Source organism: Hipposideros armiger, unplaced genomic scaffold (genome assembly GCF_001890085.2).
Source record: "Hipposideros armiger isolate ML-2016 unplaced genomic scaffold, ASM189008v1 scaffold_188, whole genome shotgun sequence".
In the NCBI taxonomy this organism is placed as follows: Eukaryota; Metazoa; Chordata; class Mammalia; order Chiroptera; family Hipposideridae; genus Hipposideros; species Hipposideros armiger.
In genome coordinates, this window is record NW_017731538.1 from 551427 (window position 1) to 571377 (window position 19951).

Sequence of the window (19951 nt, forward strand, 5' to 3'; positions counted from 1 at the left end):
AGCAGACAATGGCCTGCCTGGTGGGCAGGCAGGCAAGCTGTAGCCATGGACTGTGGCTTTTTCCAGCTAGCATCCCTGGGTTTGGAATTTGAACAGAATCACTGTTGTTGACCACAGCACTCAAAGATGTCTGATCAGCATGAGAAATTTTGTGCTGTTTCCGGTGAAAGTTGAATGAGGTCAGTGTGGACATAAGGCAGTGGTTTCATGTCTGTGTGTGTAAGAATTACCTAAGGAGCAATTTATTTTTCCAATTAAAAATGGGTATTAAATAAAAACAAAGCAATAGCTGGTACCACCCCAAGACCAATTAAATTAGAATCTCTGGAAGTCAGTTCCAGTCTCGGGTTGTGTTTTAAAAGTACCCTAGGTGATTTCAGTGTGTATTTAGGATTGAGAACCAGGATTGTACAGGTTTTAATTTGGCGGGTCTGGGGTGAGGCCCAAGACTGTTGTTGAGCAGGATGTCAGATTTACACAATGCGATTAACCAATGTTACCCCAATGTTAATTTAAAAAAGAAAATTAAAACAATTAAAAAGTAAATAAAAGGAGGATGTCAGGTGATTCTGATGCAGATGGTAGGATGTCAGGGCCTGAGGTGAGTTCGAATCTCACTCTAGGGGGCCCTTGGTGTGCCCTTGGTTCCTGGTCCTCATGGCGATTCCTCATGTTGCGCGGCTGTGAAAGGGCCACAGTAGGGAAGGAAGCTTGATTTTCCTTCTCTCCCAGTTCCCTTTGGTGGTTGTGACGGGGCATGTGCTCCGAGAGCTAAATCAAGTGTCTGCTGGTGGAGAGTGTCCGAGCCGGCCCTGGAGAGCTAGAGCCAAGTCTGACCTACAGCTGAGTGGCCCAGAAAACCGTGCTTCCCTGCCTTCTACTTGCCAGGGCGCGCTGGCCCTTTCTGGGGTGCTGCGGCGGCTGCAGCTAGTAGAGGAGAAGATTCTCCAGGTGAAAGCCTTGCCCTTTGCCCTGTCTCTGCCTTCCCTCCCCTGTCTCTGCCTTCCCTCCCCTGTCTCCCTCCGCCTGCCCAGGGTTCCTTCTTGTACGGTTCACACCCTGTCTCCCGTCCTATGTGTGGTGTGAGTGAGACAAGCCCTCCCGACTGCCTGCTGCCTGCCTCCTGGAGGTAACTAGCTCAGTTTCTGTCACTATCTCTTTTTTTCTTTCTCCTTTCTCACCTTGACTGCAGAAGAGGGCTCAGAACTTGGCCAACAGGGAATTTCACAAAAAGAACATTAAGGAGAAGGCGGCTCACCTTGCCTCCATGTTTGGACACGGGGATTTCCCGCAGGTAAACAGGGAGCTTTTGGAGCCCCCCAGGAAGCCAAACATTGAAAATCCAGTGAGCTGATCTTGAATCAGTCTCTGGACTGATTCCCTCCTCCCTGCTTTCATGGCATGAGGCACCATTCACGTTCCCTGCCACTAAAGAATTCAAGCTGGTACCTTAAAAAGACACAAATGAGAACATTCAAAATGAGTAGCTAAACCAGGACAAAGGGAAAACCAAGGCCGAAAAGTAGGCTCAGATCCAAGGAAAACGTTACTGAACAGAAACGCATGCCGTTAGATGCTAGATGGCTTCTGAGGAGACCCTTAGCTTCCTAAGGGCCAACGCAAAGAGGGAAAGCTGGTCAGTTGCAAGAATCACATTACAGTGCTTTTAAGGTGAAAGTAAACCAGTTGCTGATGACATTTTGGGGCCCAATGGGGAATTCTCCCTGTGGCCTGATCTGGAAGACTCTGATGAGGAGATCAACCACATGCCATAACCTATGATCTGCCTTCCCAAAAGGCAGCATCAAGCCAGAATGGCTTTGCCTTAGAATACAAAACACAGCCTCCTCCAAGCCAGGTACTTATTTAGAAACTTGCTGACAAGAAGAATATGTGCTCGCGAGGAGATGAAAGCATTGATGTGAGGTCCCGCGACGCTTGTATCTGTAAGGTGCCCCCTTGCTTGCAGCAAGCCGGATCTCTAGAACACCCCTCCCCGGCAGCTTCCTCTCTGTCTCCTGAAAACCTGTGCCCTATGCTATTCAGCAGTCACTGACATAGGAAGGATGCTTTGCATTTATTTAGTTCGTGTTTAGGTGCCGAGAGGCTGGCACAGTTGTCTGCAGCTGCAGAGGTCCCGGCTTGGGCCATGTGGCCCCCAATAGCTCAGGATTCTCCTTTCCTAAATTTGCTGCTGCCACTTCCTACCAAGCTCCAGAGTGAGGGCTTCAAGAGTTAGCGCTAGTGTCTGCGGCAGACAGAGGCGGGAGCAGCACGGACCTTCTCCAGCTGTTTGGTGTGGTCCAAGGGAGCCGGAATAGCTGTAGCAGAAAGTGTAACCAGGAACCACACAGCCCTGCTGGGCTCCAAAGCGAGAGGCTCCTGCTTTGTCCTGTGATGCAGGTCTGATGTCCCTTCCCCTCCTTGAATGCGTAGGCATGCAGCTGCGTCATGGAGGCCAGCGTCACGGTGCCTTTCCCCGGGGATAATCATGGTTCCCTCTGTTTCTGTTCTGTGCAGAATAAACTACTCTCTAAAGGCCTGTCTCATACTCATCCTCCGTCTCCTCCCTCCTGCCTTTCATCTCCTGATCCAGCTGCCACTTCCTCTCCATCGACTGTTGACTCTGTTTCTCCTGCCAGAAAGGTAGTCGTCCTGAACAATTAGCTTCCCCCACCCCCCACCCTCTGCACGTTGCGAGACGTTCTCCTGCTCTGCTCGAGCTGTGCAAACATCTGGAGCTTGGCTTGGCTGAGATGAAAATGTGTGAGATACTTCACAACAGTCCTGGACCGGGTTTGTTTCTGTGTTGGAGCCAGCGACATAGCACAACAGGCAGTACACAAAACTCCTCTGACAGTGCTCACTCATCCCGCAAGCATTAGTTGGGCACCTCCTGTGTGCCAACCACCATGCCAGGTGATGAGGAAACAAAGAGGGGGTGGTACAGTTCTCTTACTACAGTTTAGATGGCAAGCAGCACACTAGAATAGAAATAAGTAACTTTTTACCACATGAAATTGCCAATATTTGGCTGTTTTTGACCTAACAAAATGGCAATTTCACATGGGGAACCTAATACAATATTCAGTGATTCTATGAGAGACATAAAAGGCAAGATTGTAGAAACCCAAAGGGGAAAAGCCTGGAAGGCGTCACAGAGGGGGCACTATGGGGGCCGAGTGTTGAAGGTTGTACCGGATGATTTGCTGGACAGAAGTGTAAGGAGAGAACATGTTAGAAAAGGCCCCACATATGCAAAGGAAGGCAGACAGTACTTGCATGAATGGAAAGTCAGAATTCTGGTGAGACTTGAATTTGGGGATAAAAGTATTTATGGGGATACAGAGAATAAGGGCAATAGTGAGCCTGCTCTTGTCATGTTGTGGAATTTCATTCTATCCTCTTACAAAGAGCAACTAAAGGATCTGCTCTCTGTTCCAGAAGGCTGACTCAGGTAGCAGTACAGAAGTTGGCTTGGAGGGAAGGAGGAAGCAAGTGGGGAGCTAACTCTGGTTAAGTTGATAATGAAACGCACCATGAGCAATTATTAAATTTGGGATCTGGGGTACTTTTCATGTTTTCCACTTGTCCTCTTACCTAAGATTCTAAGAGTGCTACCAGTCTGGGTGGGAGAGGGGCAGCCTCCTGGAAACCTTGGCTCCTGGAATGGATAAGCCTAAAAACGGACATACACGAAGCCCACTTCTTCAGCTTTGGTTCATGAGAGTAGGTTTGGCGTCCCTTCCCCGCAGACGGCGCCCCTCTGAACACAACCAGTCTGTCTGATTCCCACCTAGGCTCGGCAGGTGGTGCTGAATATCCCCCTATCAGAGTTACCGATCATTTGTTTTCATGCTTCAGGCTGATGCACTAACCAGCTCCCTGCTGTTGCATCAGCGGAAAATTAGGAGTTGCCTCTTGGTATGTAGCTGGGGGTCCCAACCCCATCAATCCGCACAACTGTGGGGACAAGAATACAAGTAGGATCTGCAGGAAAGGAGCAAGGCTCCCAACACGGCTGTGGCGCATCCCTGGCAGGGCAGCAGGAGGCGATGCAGAGAAACACAAACACTTTCTGTCTTCAACTCCACTGAAAATAGCCAAGGCTGGGATGTCTGGCATCTTGTTCCAGGTCACCCTTCAGCCGGCTGTTTGACCTTAAGTCTCCTGACCTGTCTGGGCCTCCATTTTCTCATCAATAAGAAAGTGATTACTGGCTCACATGATAGTGAGCTGTCTGGGTGGAGACTGGCATTTTTGTCATCGTCGTCACCAAGGCTTCAGAGCAGCCTTTTTGCCCTTCCCTGGGGAGTACTTCCTGCTGTGGAGAAGGTGATTGTCACCCTTGACAGGGTGATGAGAGGAGCGAGGGCACCTGGGCCCAGACAGGCAGCAGCTCGTGCTCCTGGCTGGGTAACAGGGCCCACACCTTGCTTGTCTCGGGCCCAACCCCTCTCTGGCTGGTCCCGGCCAAGGCCCTCCTTCACCTCTGCTTTCCTTTCATCCTCAGGAAGACCTGGCTTAGTCACTGTCCTCTCAGAGTTGAAGGCAGAGCTGGGATGAGAAAAGCCACCACACTTCCCAAGTTCCTTGCTGCGGTTTGCAGTAGGTATTAGCTCTCTAGGTGACAGAGACAGGCAGCATGTCTGGGCCATGTGGGGTTCTGGGGTGTGACAGACACTTCCTGTCCGTGGGCATATCCCCTGTCACATCATCATCACGCTCTACTGAGGCCCTGGCTGTTTCACTGGGTTCTTCAAGCAGCTTTAAACCAATGTCACTCATTAAGCCAATGAGTAAACATTCATGAATTTGACAAATATTTGTTGAATGACACTCAGTGTCAGACACTCCAGGCTCTTAGGAGTTGTATCAATGACCAGGAGCTGCCTTTCGGGCCTGATGAGGCTTGCCTCCCAGCAGCGGGAAATAATCAACAAACAATAATATGATATAGAAGTAAATTATGTAGTGTGTCAGAAGACAAGATGATCCTTTCTATGGAAAAAATAAGCAGATAGCAGGGCCCCGGCATGTGGGGGAAGTAGTCATTCATGGGATAGCAGGAGGGAAAGTGCAAACTGAGCAGGAACAGAGCCACAGAAAACAAAAGAAAGGTACAGTGTTCTCTCCTCTGGACCATGGAGGTCAAGTGTGAGTAGAGTCCTCCTCAGAAGGAGCAGCTCAGAGGCTATGTCCATGCAGCCTCACACTCAAGCACAGGGAGGGCATTGGGATAGCCAACCCCACGTCCCCTGGCACCCACCTCTACAGTTTTGTTCCTTGTTTCTCCCAGGTTGTGCTCAAACAATCGCCCCCTGGTTTTTTTGTTTGTTTTGTTTTTTGTTAAATCCTATCTCCTGAGCCAGTGTTGGCCACAGCTAATGGTGTAATTGGGCTATTTTAATAGCTTCTGCCCTGATGTGCCTTTCACAGTGTGCTTGGGAAGGATTAGGGAGCTCTTAGAAAGGACCACCCTGGGACACCTGGCAAGTCCTTTACCCTCTCTGTGCCTTAGTTTCTTCATTTGTACAAAGGACCCAGCTTGGACTTGATACCCACTGGCCCCTCCAGATTTCACTGGGAAGCCATTGTAGACAGTTAGAGGTGGAATGGTGAGCTTCTTGGAGAGGATATTGCTAGCTGCACTGCCCCCACCCCCAGTTTCTCTCCCTCCCAACCCCACTCTACCATTGATTCAACACTGGGCTTTACACATGCAAAACTGGCAAAATGATGGTCTCTGAGAAGAGAATTAGCTGCCTCTTAAAGTAGGTGACAACCCAGAGACAAGCGGTTTCATTCAGCCTTGGTAGATCTGAGGGAGCCCCCCTCCTGGAGAGAGCCTGGGGCCTTAACGCTTCTTCTCAACAGATTGTGGGCTCCGCTCGTTGCCTAGTGACCCAAGTTTGCCACAATTCAGGGGAGCCAGAGAAAGGAAACAGCACTCAGAAACGGATGCTTAGTCCTAGGCGACCTCCTGGCAGGCTGCATATCTCTGTTCCTGCCCTAGAGCCCTACACGACAATTCTGAGGGTCCAGGGATAATCGCTTCCTCGTAGGGACAGACTTAGCCGAACGTGCCACAAGGAGCATGTGTTACTCACAGGGACGCAAACGTGGGTCACCAACTCTGCCTTCAGACTACGCTTGCCCGCCCTCTCAGATTGATGTTGCGCCTTAAAGCTCAGAGTGATCCTGCTGGTTTTTTGTTTGTTTGTTTGTTTTCTGGCCTGAACAATTACAGGGAATCTTGGGGACCTCTCATGTACAGCCCAGATCCATACTCCAGAGTCTAGTCTTTCAAGACCTGAGACTATGGAATCATGTCCAGTCTTGTGTTCTCAGCACCGTTTGACTCATCCATCCCACCAAACCAGCCCACCTGTAATAGTATCAGCCCCCTATCATCTATGAATTAACTTCTTCCTTTAAGAAGGGAAGCCACTGCCCATTTGGCCTCTGCCATGGCTGTTAGCCATTTGCCAAGGCTGGTGAGCTCTTGCAAGAAAGAGATGGCAGCTGAATGTTTGTACAGCTGAGTGAGAGGGATGGACTCACTGGGCTGGGGACTGTGGTTTAGTCCTCCTAGGTCAGAAGGGCAATGTACATTGCAAAAGGAGCTTTCTCTACCCCTGGGAGTATTTGTTTTAAAACTGGATTTGCAGGGTTTACTCTAGAGATTTGCATATTAGAGGGACACTGGGCAGTCTTGGCTAGGCAACCTGCCTTTGTTTCATCTGGTATGAAAAGATCTCAAGCTGCCTCTAACGTCATTGTTCTTTTCTGTGGCCCAGGAATAGAGTTAGGCAGCTTTTTGGACGCATCCTGTGTGCATCCCAGCCTGGGGGGCTTTTAATATGCGTAGTGCTGGTATGTCTCAGGGAAGTGGGGTACTGTAAGGAGAAGGTTATGGGCTTGGAGTCACACGTGGGGTCAGAACGTCCATTACTGTGTGACGTTGGGCCTCTCAGCACCTTTGTTTCCTAACCTGTAAAATGGAGATGACAGCAGCTACTCCTGAGGGTGATTGGAATAAATGCAATGACCTAGCCTATGTCAAAAAATGCCTGAAGCATCCAATAAATATGCTCTTTCCCAAGTGGAGCAGAATTCTAGAAGAAAGCTCATTTACCTAAAGTGCATATTGATTCCTCTCTTTCTACAGGCAAAGGAGTCACCTTTAGGTTTCTATTTCCAACCCAGCCACTTAGGAACCTCAGTGCAGCCTCAGGTGTGTTAGAGTCTCCTTGGATCTTAGCTGTTCCAGCTGCGAAGAGGGATTATAAGACCCATCTCGCAAGGGCCATGAAGGTTTTAAATATGTGCATATAATCAGTAGCACAGTGTCTGGCACCAGGGGACAAAAGCACACATCTGTGCTCCCACAGAGGCGTCACAGTCCCAAAGGCCTGCGTGTGTCTCAGCTCTGAGCATGTCATATCCAAACCCCATCAAACAAGGAGGTTTCAATCCTCCTCCTCCCTTTCCTTTACCGTGGGCACATGGCTGAGGACTCGGGTCCACTAGCCTTTCCTCTGGCATTTCTCATGCAGGGACTCCTCAGTGAGGAGTGTCCTTGCAAGACCAGGAGATGTCCTCTGGCGCTGCCTGTGGAAACCTCCCCCTCTCACGAGCCCCCAGCTGTGAGGCCCTGAAAGCTCTACCCTCACCCCTGCCTGGCCTGTGTGACCTTCATGATGCTCACAGCAGGCCAGGTGGCCACAGGTGGCCCAGCCCTGTGGAGAAACACAGCCTGGACACCTGGTATTCTTGGCTGAGTTCCAGGCCCAAGGGGGGAAGTTACCGTTGTTTGGACACACAAGGGCCCAGGAGCCTGCTTCCTCCTGCAATCAGAGCATCTGTCCTGTGCCAGGAGTGTAGAGATGACTATGGCAGGCTCATGACATAAGGGAATGCAAACTGGAGATAAGATGGGCCAGTTTGGGGCAGGGTGGGAAAAGCTCCAACATCCAGTCAGGAACCGTATTCCGAGCTGGGAGTGACGGGGTTGCCTCAGGAATGCCTCTTTGTGGAGGTGCAGCCATCTTCTGCAGCCTCTGGCGATGGTGCTTGTGACAACAGTTACATCACCATGTTAGAGTCTGGATTTACTCAGGGAAGAAGAGCCAGTGTGTTCGTCCTGGGTGGGTCACATCACTTTTACTCCCAGAACCCAAGCAACTGGGAATTCCCCCGGTGACGGCCATCTAAGAGAGGAAAAAGAAGTCCCAGAACCCGTAAATGTGAAGCTGCACCAATGGCGGCGCTTTGGACTTGTTAACTGTCTTCCAAGTGCTCTTGGGAGCCCAGTGCCATGTGAGTCTCAGCCCAGGTTCTTTGATGACTCCCTTTGGCACCCCTGCTAGGATGGTGGTGATCTCCCCATTTTACAGATGAGAAAGCTGAGGCTCCCAGAGGGTAATGGTGTATGTGAGATAATCTAATATAATGTGAGATGATGGACCTCCTGAATTGTTTAACTATTCAAACATGCTCTCACTAATTAGCTGAAAAATAATTAGAATGCACAGTGAAGGAAAGGTAGTGCAAAATACCCCAATTCTTTAATTTGACAAGAATATTAAAAGATACCTAAAGGGTTGCAAATAAAAACCCCAAAATAAAAATAAAATAAAAAAGCCAGTCCCATGTCCTCCAAAATTACCAGTTCTTATAAAACTAGTGACAGGGACATGATCATTTTTAATGAAATCATCAGATTGCCCAACTTTTCATTTGGACACTTGATTCCCAGCCACATCATAAGGTCCCCTTTTGATTGACCCTCCCCAAGCACATCTGTGACTTGCCTTTCAGTTCACGAATCTCCTTATTGAAAACCTCTGGATCTTACTCTGAGGTTAATATCAGGCTGAGTTTCCTGGAAGTTTCTCCACGAATTGAGCATCTCTTTCTTTCTCAGGATCCCAAGAGCCTGGTAATTTCCCGGTCAACTACAGCAGTGCTACTCCAAGTGTGGTCCACAGGCAGGTGCTGGTGTGTGGGCCCAATGAGCACAGCCATTGAGAGCAAGCATTAGACACTTGGAGGGCAATGTGACATCACCACACCGCCAAGTGTGTGATCATATTCCTGGTCACCCATTTGTATTGTATTCAAAAGGATCAGACCCCAAGGGATTAGAAGTTAAAAAGCAAAAGCGAAAACGGGTCATTCGGCACTGAGAGTGTGAAGAGCACTGAGCTCGCACAAATCCAGCTGGTCACGTCCTCACTCTCATGGTGCCAATAATGCGTCCTGCTGTCAGGAAACAGAAGATAACCTGTATCCCTACAATCATGTTCACCTTCACGCTGGTCTTTGGGGTGGGCTTCAAGGGCCCCCTCTCATGCTTTGAGATGAGTTCTCCATCACCTGGTCTTCTTGTGACCTCTCCAGGAAGTCCCACACGCAACTCTTGGTATTGGCCACTGGTGATTCTGGGATGGTTTCCGTCAGGTGGGGACAGATACGTAGGCGAGCCACTGCTGATTTCCTTAAGGATGCTTTCATCTCATTATTTGGCGCTGTCAAAGAGTGAGGGTGCGGATGCAACTGGGAGAAAGGAGTCTTTGGGGCCCATAATGAAAGACCAGGTGTGGCCATCACCCTTCACCCCCTGGCCAGGTGACTGGACAGTGCCCTGTGCTGGTAGGACAACTGAGTCAGCTTGAGACTGCACAGTCATGTTTCAGCAATACCCGCCAGCAATCTCACAGCCCCTCTGCACGCTTCCGTCATCGCTCCCTGAGTCAGGATTGCGCACGAGCTCAGCAGCACAAATGCTTATTAGCTAAGTGGTTAATAAGGTCTCATTAGGGACTTGTATTTAAAGCCCCAGAAAGTACAGTCTCAATCTCTGCTAGCTCAGGGGAGGCAATACTTGCACATGGGTATCACGGCATCACCGTGGCGCCTTTCTGGAGAAGCACCACAGAGCCAGTCCACACACCAGGCCAGAGGAGACGGCCACACAGGGGCAGTGTGGGCAGGGAGGTAAACCTGACCTCCCCTCCTTATTTTGCTATAAACCCAGGAAGTACTTAGTATTCTCAGCCCCTGTCTGAGGGGCCTGTGTTGGGGGCCTCAGCGAGGGGTAGAACACCAGGCAAACAGTGGCGTCTTGCCCTAAGCTGGTGCACCTGAACATTTCTTGAAAGCAGGAGCCAAGTTTCTTGGCATTTGTGAAATCCTGAAAATGGCAGAGTGTGCTTAGAAGTGGTATCCTAATCTCTCTCAGACTGGGCCAGCTTGGGGGACGGGCTGGGGCAGGGGAGTGACTGGCCTGGCAGCTGCTTCTCCTGGGAAAAGGCAGGCTTTATAAAGGCTGAGGAGGCCCCCTCTGTCTGAGTTGTAGGATCAGACACCCCAGGCAGGCCTACAGCCACATTCTCTACAATGCCCCAGAGCCACACATATGGTCTGAAATGACGGATCCAAGTTGCTGTTAGGTGGGGGCTATCTTGATGAGAAAGGGAGCGAGTGTCTCAGGGTTTTGTCACTCTCCCCAGCCTGTTTGGCAACCCCCTCCCGTTCATCCCCTTGTAGTGCCTGTGTGTTTGCTGGAATCCAATGAGTTGGTCTCAGTGTCTGAGGATGGGCACCACAATCAGGAGTTGGGGAACAGGGGAAGCCTGCTGCCATTTGCTTTGCTGTCCCCTGAACTCCCTGCTATATATTTGAGGCTTTCTGTTCTGGGGTTTGATGTGGCCTTCCAAAAGCAGTCTTGGGTTTAGACTGAGGGCATTCCTTCGCCCACACACACATCACTGTTATTTATCCTCGAAATGGCCATCAGCCTGTGCCGAAGGCCTTCAGCCCCAGTTGCATCTCTCTCTCTGCTGCATCTCCCAGAGGCTGGGGAGGGTCTGCAGCCTCCCTCCCTCCAGGGCCATGGGATCAGGAACCGCATTTGCAGAATCTCATCCTGCGCATGTTTGTTTCCCTGCAGAGGAGACTGCAGCATTCTCAGGTGGACTTTCAGAGCTGGTGGGGAAAGGCGGAGCAGGCTGGGTTTGTTGGGGGGTGTATGTGTGATCGTGCCATGTCTGCTTGGACTGCCAGCTCTTACCCCTTCGCTAGCTCCCTGACACATTGTGGGGGATCTGGGCACTTAGAGGCAGGCATGGGCTACGATGCCCTCAGGAACACAGGAGTCCATTAGGCTGTGCTTCTCTGGGCCCACATGGGACCGCCGCCTCCCCACCCTGGGCTGGCACTCCCGGCACCAGCTCTGGGGCCTGCTGGCCCTGCCACCTGGAGCCTGCAGTGGCCCCTATCATGATCCCTCCACCTGCCCACTGTGGGCTGGCTTCACTCCCATTCCAGACGCTGCTTTTGTTGGCAAGGTGGTCTGTGGTCCTGGCCTGGAGGGACTCAGGTCACACACAGCCATCGCTCCCACGGGAACAGGGCAGGCGGGGCCTGCTGAATTCAGAGGAAGAACGGAGGGAGGAGCCAAGTTCATCTTGGCCCAGCCCCTGCTAGGTGACGGGCACTTTGACAGGCGCCTCACTCAGAGCTTACCAGGAATCCATGAGGCAGGCACGACGATTCCCCTTTTACTATGTGAGAAAGCTGAGCTTAGCCATGGAGAGCTATGTGCCTGGCTTCAGAGCCAGCCCGTGGTAGAGAAGGGTCCTAACCCTTCAGATGTCTGGGAGGTCTTGGTTCCTTAGCTCTTTGTCGCCTTTGCTCGGCTTCTGTGCCTCCCAGGCTTTGGGAGGCTTCGGTGACACAGGTGCAAACATGCCTTTTTGGTGGCAACTGGGTCACACAGTATGAGTTGTCCCAGCCGCTGATGAGAGAGGCCCTGTGGAGGTGCCCGGGTGGAGGTCAGGAGACCGGAGTCAAGTCCTGAATCTTGGGTTTATTAGCTAAGCGGTGTTGGGTAGCTGCTGCTTCTCTCTGGATTTGTTCATCCTCTCTGTGCACCGAAAGGCTCCTGGAAGCCTTCCACCCCCGATGAATGTAATTCTCCAAATCACCTGGCCCACGAGAGCCACAGGCTTCCATTTCTGTCCTTTGCTCCATCTCCAGAGCGCCTGCTGCCTGCTCCTGGGTGGCTTTGCCTCTCCCAGGATGTCAGGTGCTGTTTGCATGTGGGTGTGGGGCCTTCTCCCACATCCAGCCTGTTTGTGTTTTTCTTCTCGGTGCTAACTGGCCTTACCTTTATCTCTGTCTCCTCTGCCTCTGCTCTTGGGTAGCTGACGGTAGGGAAAGTGTCCAGCGGAATAGGGGCCGCAGCTGAAGTTCTGGTCAATCTGTACTTGAATGATCACAGACCTAAGGCCCAGGCCACCTCTCCAGACCTGGTAAGAACGCACGCCCCTCAGCCTTCGCCCACAGACACTGGCTCTGGCCCTCCCAAGCGCCCCTTCTCCTGGACAAGAGGAGCTGAGAATGAGCTGGATCAGAGCAGAGCTGGAGGGAGGCTGCACTTCCTTAAAGACAAACCTCACTCGGCTCCCTGGGGGGTGGTTTCACAAGGCAAAGCATCTTCCCTGCTGTCTGGGGCTCTGGAGAGCTCAGTGAAAAGGCCAGGCAAGGCTGTCCACATAGACATCTCTTATGGTCAATATTTAGTGTCCAAGCTAAGCAGCCCTTTTGCACTGGGTTGAGAATTCAGAAATAAAAAAGCACCGCTTTCCTTTGAATTCTCTCCTTTTCCAAGTGAGACTGCTCACTGCCATCCCCAGCGATCTGAGCAGACAGTTCCTTTGGTTTCCTTTGGTCACGTGCCCCTGGAATCACCCAGGTGCCCCCTGCCCTGGCCCTCCCCTGTTGCATTTAGAAATTTGACCGGCAGCCTAGTGGGCCATGGGACACAGCTTCTCCCTTTTCTGCCATTCTCTTGAACAGTTCTAATGCCACAACCTTTCCTTGACTGACCTAGGTCACTGCAGGGGGGCAAGGATGTAAGACACATTCTTTCAGTGACCTCACTCTAGACCCAGATAACATTTAAGCCCTGGGACAGTTTCCCGGAGAGAGCATCACTAGGAAGGTATATTTGCAAGGGATGCCCTCTCCGTTAGACCAGGAGACGTCACTCCTACCCCCAAAACCCTAGTGGCCAGTCTGGGGACCAGCCCCTCCCAGGCCTGCCTTGTGGTTGGCCTGCCTGCCTGGACGTACAATTAGCAGCAGCACTTGCAGTTTTGGAGTGTGTGTTGGGAGTGTATAGTCCCACGCTCATTCTTTGCTGCAGCTCCTGCAGTGACATGAGCAGCAAACAGAAGCCCAGGAGGTCGCCATGATTCAGGTCGGAAGTTCTAAACGCCTAGGCTTCCCACTGGAAGATGCAACACAAGCCCTAACACATTGCTCTTCTCTCTGGATGTTCTGTGTGTGTGTCCCCCCCAACCCCCACCAGGAAACAATTCGAAAGGTGTTTCCCCGGAACCTGGGTGGCAGTGACACCTGTTACTTCTGTAAGAAGCGCGTGTACGTGATGGAGCGGCTGAGTGCAGAGGGCCACTTCTTCCACCGGGAGTGTTTCCGCTGCAGCGTCTGTGCTACCACCTTGCGCCTGGCCGCCTACGCCTTCGACGGTGACGAAGGTAACCCTGTTCCCCCAGGGACAGCGTCTGGCCCGGGCTCCTGTCCCTCGGGAGGCTCCGGGGTGTCCAGCGTTTCCCAGGAAGTACGGTGTCATCAGGAAAGCTGTTCAGGGAGCCAGGAGCCCCTCTAGAGAGAGAGGCTGCCTGTGGGGGGCGGGGCCTCCTGGGGGAATAGGAAGCTGCCAGTGCTGGTGTACACAGGCAGTGGGGGGCACCTACTGTGTGCTGAATGCTTCGTGTATGTTTTCTTATTCAGTCTCACCACCTTCCATTGCCCCTGTGTGGTCGAGAAACACATGCCTAGCACCGCACCGCTCATGTCATAAGGATTCAAAAAATTATGGCATATGAATGTTATTTATAAAGCCTATATTGTTTTTTAAAAAGACATAATAGTAACATGTACTTTGACAAGTGGCCAATCAGAGGTCATCGATGAAGGAATTGCACTCACTGGGATAAGTGATTGTTTTCTAGTCTTCAGCACTTGATATTTGCGCTGTCCAATATAAGAAGCAGTAGAGCACAGTGCTTATGATTTCATAGCCTCAAACAAAGCTGCCATGTTCTGTTCCCTAACGTCCTGGTCCCTCCGTTTCCTCAACTGTAAAATAATAATAATAATAATAATAATAATAATAATAATAATAATAATAATTAGTACTTAGCTCCTAAGGTTGTTGTGAGGGTTGATGAGTTAATTCATGGGAAGCATTTAGAACAGTACCTGGTATATGGAGGCCGACATCAGTTTTTCCAATTGTTCTCGTTATTTCCATCACTTGTTAAAGAGCAAAGAAGGCTTTTCTGGAAGGCACCCAATTGTCCTGGGCAGTGGCCAGTGGCCCAGTGTGTGTCTCTTCTGGGTTTTTCCTCCCCATCACTGCTGCCATCTGGTCTGATCCTTTTCCATCTTTGAGGGTCCCAGAAAGGAGAAGGAGCTAGAAATGATGTTGCTGTTCAGAGTTGTCCATTTTGTTGCTTGGCGACTGGCTTTGGGAAGAGACTTGGCCTCGCTTTGGTTTGGGGATTATCCGAGAGTTTCGGCCCCATCCCTGGGAGCCCCCGGTTGCTGCAGCCTGCCTCTGAGGCAGCAAAGTGTCCTGTGCGTCATTCCAGTGCCACTTCTTTAAGACAGGTGATGGAAACCGTTTCCCAGGTGTGAGCTGTCATGGGCTTGTTTCCATTATTGGCATTTTCTGACCTAGACAGTGGCGGGCACTTGGATTACGTCTGCCATGCCTCTGGCTTACAAGAGAAAAACCTGTGTGCATGTGTGTTTCTTTTTACAGGCAAGTTTTTCTGCAAGCCTCATTTCATTCACTGTAAAACCAATACTCAGCAACGAAAGAGACGGGCAGAGTTGAAGCAACAAAGAGAGGTACGTTGCGTCTTGAAAGGGCTCGTGAAATGAAAGGCCCCAGGACAGGAGAAAGTTTTCAAGGGTTCCCCCATGTTAGACAAGCGTTTCTGGCCCTGGAGGGACGGAGGCTTACAGATGAGGAGGAGGGCTGTCCTCCCCTCTGTGTAAGGGTCCCTTTGCCTCAGCCTGAGCAGCTGGCCTCTGGGGTGTGTCCCACCAGATACCAGCTCCCAGATGAGTGTCTGTGCTGGCCTCTCATGAGAAGCCCAGAAGAGCTTTCCCATGTGCCAGGGATGAAACCGTATGCCCAGCCATTAAAAAGTTACTGGTCATTCCCTCATGGTCCTTCGTGTCCTGCCTTCTCCCAGCTCTCCCCCATGTGACCACAGGACAATGTTTGCAGAGATGCCTGGTATGGAGCCGACTTTTGCAGTGGTTTCCAAGTCCTTTCCCCAAGTTCTTGAATGTCATCCAAGTGACAAGCCCGCTGAATGTATGGACCGCTCGTTATAGCGCCCCCCTCTGGCAGCTCCTAGCAATACCTTCCACTGCTTGATTAATCACCACCTCTAGCAAAGACCTACAACTTACAGCTTTTTTCAAGTTACACATTAATAGAGGTTTAATGTAGAAAAATAGGTAAATAAATGACAGTATATAAAGAAAGGCAGATCACCCATCACACTCTATCCTGAGAAAACCATAATTATTCTGTAACATGTCCTTTCAGACTCCTTTCTTATGTGAATGTATTTTAGCTTAGTTGAAATCCTATCGCTACAGTTTTATATCCTTCTTTTTTCACTAACACGGTATCAAGAACAGTTTCCCACGACAGTAAAAATTCTTTTGGAGCATAATTTTTGACGCTTGTAAAAAATGGTCACTAATTTATTTAACAAGTCCCATGTTGGTGGGCATTTACATTGTTCAATCTTTTTACCTTATAACTATTTTTACAGTGAGCATCTTTGTGTGTACCTCTTTACCCATATTTCTGATTATTCACTTAAGATAAATCATTGATCATGGGATTGCTGAGTCCAAGGACAGGTGTTTTGAAGGCTCATTAAGCTCTACAGTCAATGTACCCCCCCCCAGGAAAGTCGTGCCCATATTCATTTCCCCCTTAAGCAGTGCACGGGCGTTGAGATTATGGGGGGCGGGGGAGGGCTGGGCCTGCCAAGTTCTATTTTTGTTGGCTCTCTTCATCTGCTTCATTTGAGGGGCCCTCTGTGAGACTCATGGACTCAATACCCTCCCTTTCATCTTTCTCAGGAGGAGGGGATGTGGAAGGCGCAAGAAGCCCCTCGAGGAGACCCTCCCATGGAAAGCTCTTGCGCAGCTGCCGCCATCGTCCCGCCGGCAGGCAGCCCCCCAGGTATCACCACTTCCTCCTTTAGGAAGGCGCTAAGCTGGCCTCTCACACCGTGGGGCCTGCTTCACATTCCCCGGAGCCTGCTTAACTGGATTCGGGGACTCCTGCGCTCCGTGGGCCTGCATTTCAGGGACAATGCTCACAACTACTGCTACACATATGAGCTGCTGAGCCTCGGGCTGCCCCTCCTGTGGGTGTTCTCCGAGGTCCTGGGCTCTATGTACCGGGAGTCTGAGGAGTCCCTCCAGAGCATCCGTGACTGGCTGCTCAGGTGCTTCCCCGTCAAGCTCCACTGAAGGGCAGCCGCCCCAAAGGGCCTTCACATTTCCAGGGTAGATGGTGGTGTGTTTGTAGTTAGCTAAGGCGCTGGCCAGGAAGCCTGGTGTTCTGCAACCCATAAGCCAAAGAGTTTCACGTTGGCCACCTGCACCAGCCTGGTCGGGATGAACGTCTGATCACGGTGTTGGGGCCGGCACAACATGAAGGATTGTTTTTTAAATAGATTTATACTTCTTTTATACCAAACAAAGCGAGCCATATTTCTAGGTTTACATTTCAATTTTTAACTTTTAATAAGCCAAGGGAAAGCATTGTTTTTACTCTGTGTGTCAATTTTTCTAAGCACAGGTTTGAAGTTTATAATTGGCATCACAAGCCCCTTCCACACTGCAGCCAGTAATAGTCACTGCCTGCAAGGTTCATGATTTGGGCTTTTATATAAATAAAAGTGAGCATGCCATCTCCTGCCAGTGCCTTTTGATTTATGTATGTGGATGCCACTTGTCAGGAGGAGGCAATGTTTTGCAACCTGAAAGCATAATCATCTTAGAAGAGTAGAAGGACAAAGTAGAATTAAATATACAAAAGCACAGGGCAGTATGTAGTTGGCAGTTCTATGCCCTCCCAGAGGGAGAAAGACTTTTGCTCCCTTTTTATGATGTAAAATAGTAGCTTGAAGTTCCCTCCCACACCAAGTGACAGCCAGATGACATAGAACCACGGGGTTTTGAGCAGATTGCTGCAAACATGCCTTTTCCCTTCCCACTAATGAGCACTGCAGCAAAAGCCCATGGGCACCTGGCATGCAGGACTCCATCAAGCGGATGCAATACCTGCTGAAGAGAAGCTGTGTCGGCAGGTGGCATGGCCCAGGAGCTGTGATCCCTGGGGCTCCCAGTCAGGTCTCCAGCCCAGGCTGCAGTCTGAGCCAAGGCCAGTCAGGAGCCATGATAGTCAGGCTGAGGGAAGAATCTGCCCTCACACCACATCTTTTGGGACCGAGGGTGTTTGTTAGCACCTCAGGGTATTATTTCTGGAAGCGTGGCCTATCCAGTGAGCACTGCTTACAGACATCCTGGCTGCTCAGCCCCTCAGCCACCATGCATATTTGGTCAGAACAGTCAGACACCATTTATTTTCACACTGTCCCAGCAAAGGAATGTGCCTGACCTCCAGGGGGAAGCTCCCCTGAGTCTTGATGGGCAGAGGAAGCTGGGAGTGGAAGCTGTTTATTGACTAATGCAAAGAAATATGACCTATTAAGGGCAAAAACAGTCACTGAGACTACCTGCATTCTTTGTTCTGGGCATCTGGAGGAGGCTAGCCTCTCTGTGCTCCTCCACCCTGCCTGGTCATGCACAGCTGCCGGGTCTGGCTGAACAATGGAGCAGCTGACAGAAAAAGGTGCCTTGAGTGGCTGGGCCATAGACAGCTCCATGCACTTGTAACTCTAGACCTCCTCTAGATTAAGTAGGATGGAGCCTGGTGTGAATTTGGAGCCAGAGCTCTTGAGGGCTTTGAGATGACAAGTTTCTATAGGGTGGGAAGAAGCGGGAAGGCATTTGTACAAACACTTCCCTGAAGTCCTTGGGTGAAACTGAGCCTGGCTGTGGCCAAGTCCTTGAGAACCGGCTCCTCTGTCCTTGTTGGAACTGTACTCAGTCTGATGACTTGCATTGTGTTCTTCCAAATTTTTGCTGGGATTTTAATGTTCAGCATGGTGGGAGGAGCCCCTGATTCATTTTATGGTTTTTGATTCCAGAAAGTAAATTCTCGAGGTTGCGATGTAAACACAAGCATAGCCGTGTTATTGTTATTATCGTCAGCTCAGGGTGGGATGAGGTGCTCTGTGGGATGCTCAGCCAGAGTGAGAATCTCTGAGAATGTCACTTATGACCATAAAGAGGCTGGTTCGAATTACTCTGGTGAGACAGGGTGTGCCTGTCAGAAGCCTGAGATGTTTGTATGTTCTGAGACTTTGAACCTTCCTGGTGGGCAGCACCAAACCCCCAGTGGATCCCAAGGGGCAGATGCCTCTAAGCCTCCACAACATATTCAAGAGTGAATATGAGACACTAGAGTAAAATTGGGGCAGAGAGGAAATTGGGGGGCAGGGGGTGCTGAGGGCACATGAAGATCTTGAGTGGAGAGCAGTGGCATATCGGTGTGTGCAAACCACACACATCCATCCACTCTTGTGGCCAAGTAGCTGGCCACCACCAGGAAGGTTCATCTGTCCAAAAAAGCAGTGACTTGTTTGGGCAAGTTTCCTCCTTTTGAACGGTTGCCTAATTTTCAACTCCCATGTCTCCTCTTATTGTCAGTTGTTTTCGTTTTTCTGCCCCAACTAAATTCTCTTTTCTGTCTCTCTCTTTCCAACCTTACACTGTGGCCACCAGTTCATTTCAGCCTTCCAGTGCTACACCCACTTCTTGGCTGACACACTTCTGCTCTGAGGTGACTGGTTTTCTTGCCGATTTTCAGAGGGCAGGACTAACCCCTAAGCCGCTTTCCGCACCCCGTCCTCCCTGCTGTGGTTACTGGTTGTGCTAACTGCGAGTGTCTTGCGTACTAACGGACCCATTCGGTGGCATGGTCGGTGAACAGCGTGGGGTGGTGTTCAGCTCGAAAGCCGTTTCCAATTTCACTTACCTCTGAGCCGGCAGCCCAGTCCACGCCAGGTGCATGTCCCGCCCGCCCTCTGTTTCCCTCGTGGCCTGCGCGCATGCTTTTCCAGTTGCACTTACGAAGCCGCTTGCCTTCCTGGGAGGGTTAGCCCTGACTGTGAGACAGCACCGTAGGGAGGGAGGGCTCTGTCACCTTTGAAAAGAACTCCTTTGTCTAGCAGCCTCTGAAAAAGCACATGCATACAAGCATCTTCTTAAATTGGTTCTAATGTAAAGATTCTTAATATCATTGACCAAAACCATAGGTGATTCTTTTGGGAGGGAGTAAAACAGCAAAAATACTCCCAGGCTTCATCACCAGCTGGACCCATGCTTTGTATGTCGAATACATCATCACAATTTCCCCAGCAAAGCCTTTCTCTACTGCAGCCTACACTATAGATCCAAAGGTTTTGCAGTGGCGCTTCTTATCTCTGTTGGCTCATAAAGCCACCAACGATGAAGAAGCTTCAGCGAGAGTATATCATCATCACAGGCCAGGGATGACTTTGAGAAATGACTCAGTTCAACCCCAGGCCTGGAGCAGCCAGTTTCCATGCCCCCATGGCTCTGCTCAAAACACACGTCCCCCCACTGACTCATTACCTAGAGCAGCAGGACTTTCAAAGTACTATTACAGAGAAACCCCACACCTAGTATGGTGGAGCCAGGCCTCGCGGTCTCAGGCTGCAGGTGA

General features: G+C 50.5%; 1 protein-coding gene across 5 annotated transcripts in view; it reads left to right on the plus strand.

Annotated features, from left to right (window-relative positions):
* LOC109388271 (protein-methionine sulfoxide oxidase MICAL2) overlaps positions 1-19951 on the plus strand; it is a 53291-nt gene that overhangs the window by 32981 nt on the left and 359 nt on the right. Inside the window, exons 11-18 of one of the 5 annotated variants that reach the window (XM_019652854.1) lie at positions 733-951; positions 1193-1294; positions 2521-2646; positions 12213-12320; positions 13382-13568; positions 14861-14949; positions 16210-16312; positions 18988-19045. In XM_019652854.1, coding sequence (XP_019508399.1) covers positions 733-951; positions 1193-1294; positions 2521-2646; positions 12213-12320; positions 13382-13568; positions 14861-14949; positions 16210-16312; positions 18988-19028 — 975 coding nt within the window. In that variant the 3' untranslated portion in view covers positions 19029-19045. Of the gene's footprint in view, positions 1-732; positions 952-1192; positions 1295-2520; positions 2647-12212; positions 12321-13216; positions 13305-13381; positions 13569-14860; positions 14950-16209; positions 16313-18987; positions 19046-19951 lie in introns of those variants that run through there. The other 4 variants (XM_019652856.1, XM_019652857.1, XM_019652858.1 and 1 more) reach the window with 4 other exon arrangements.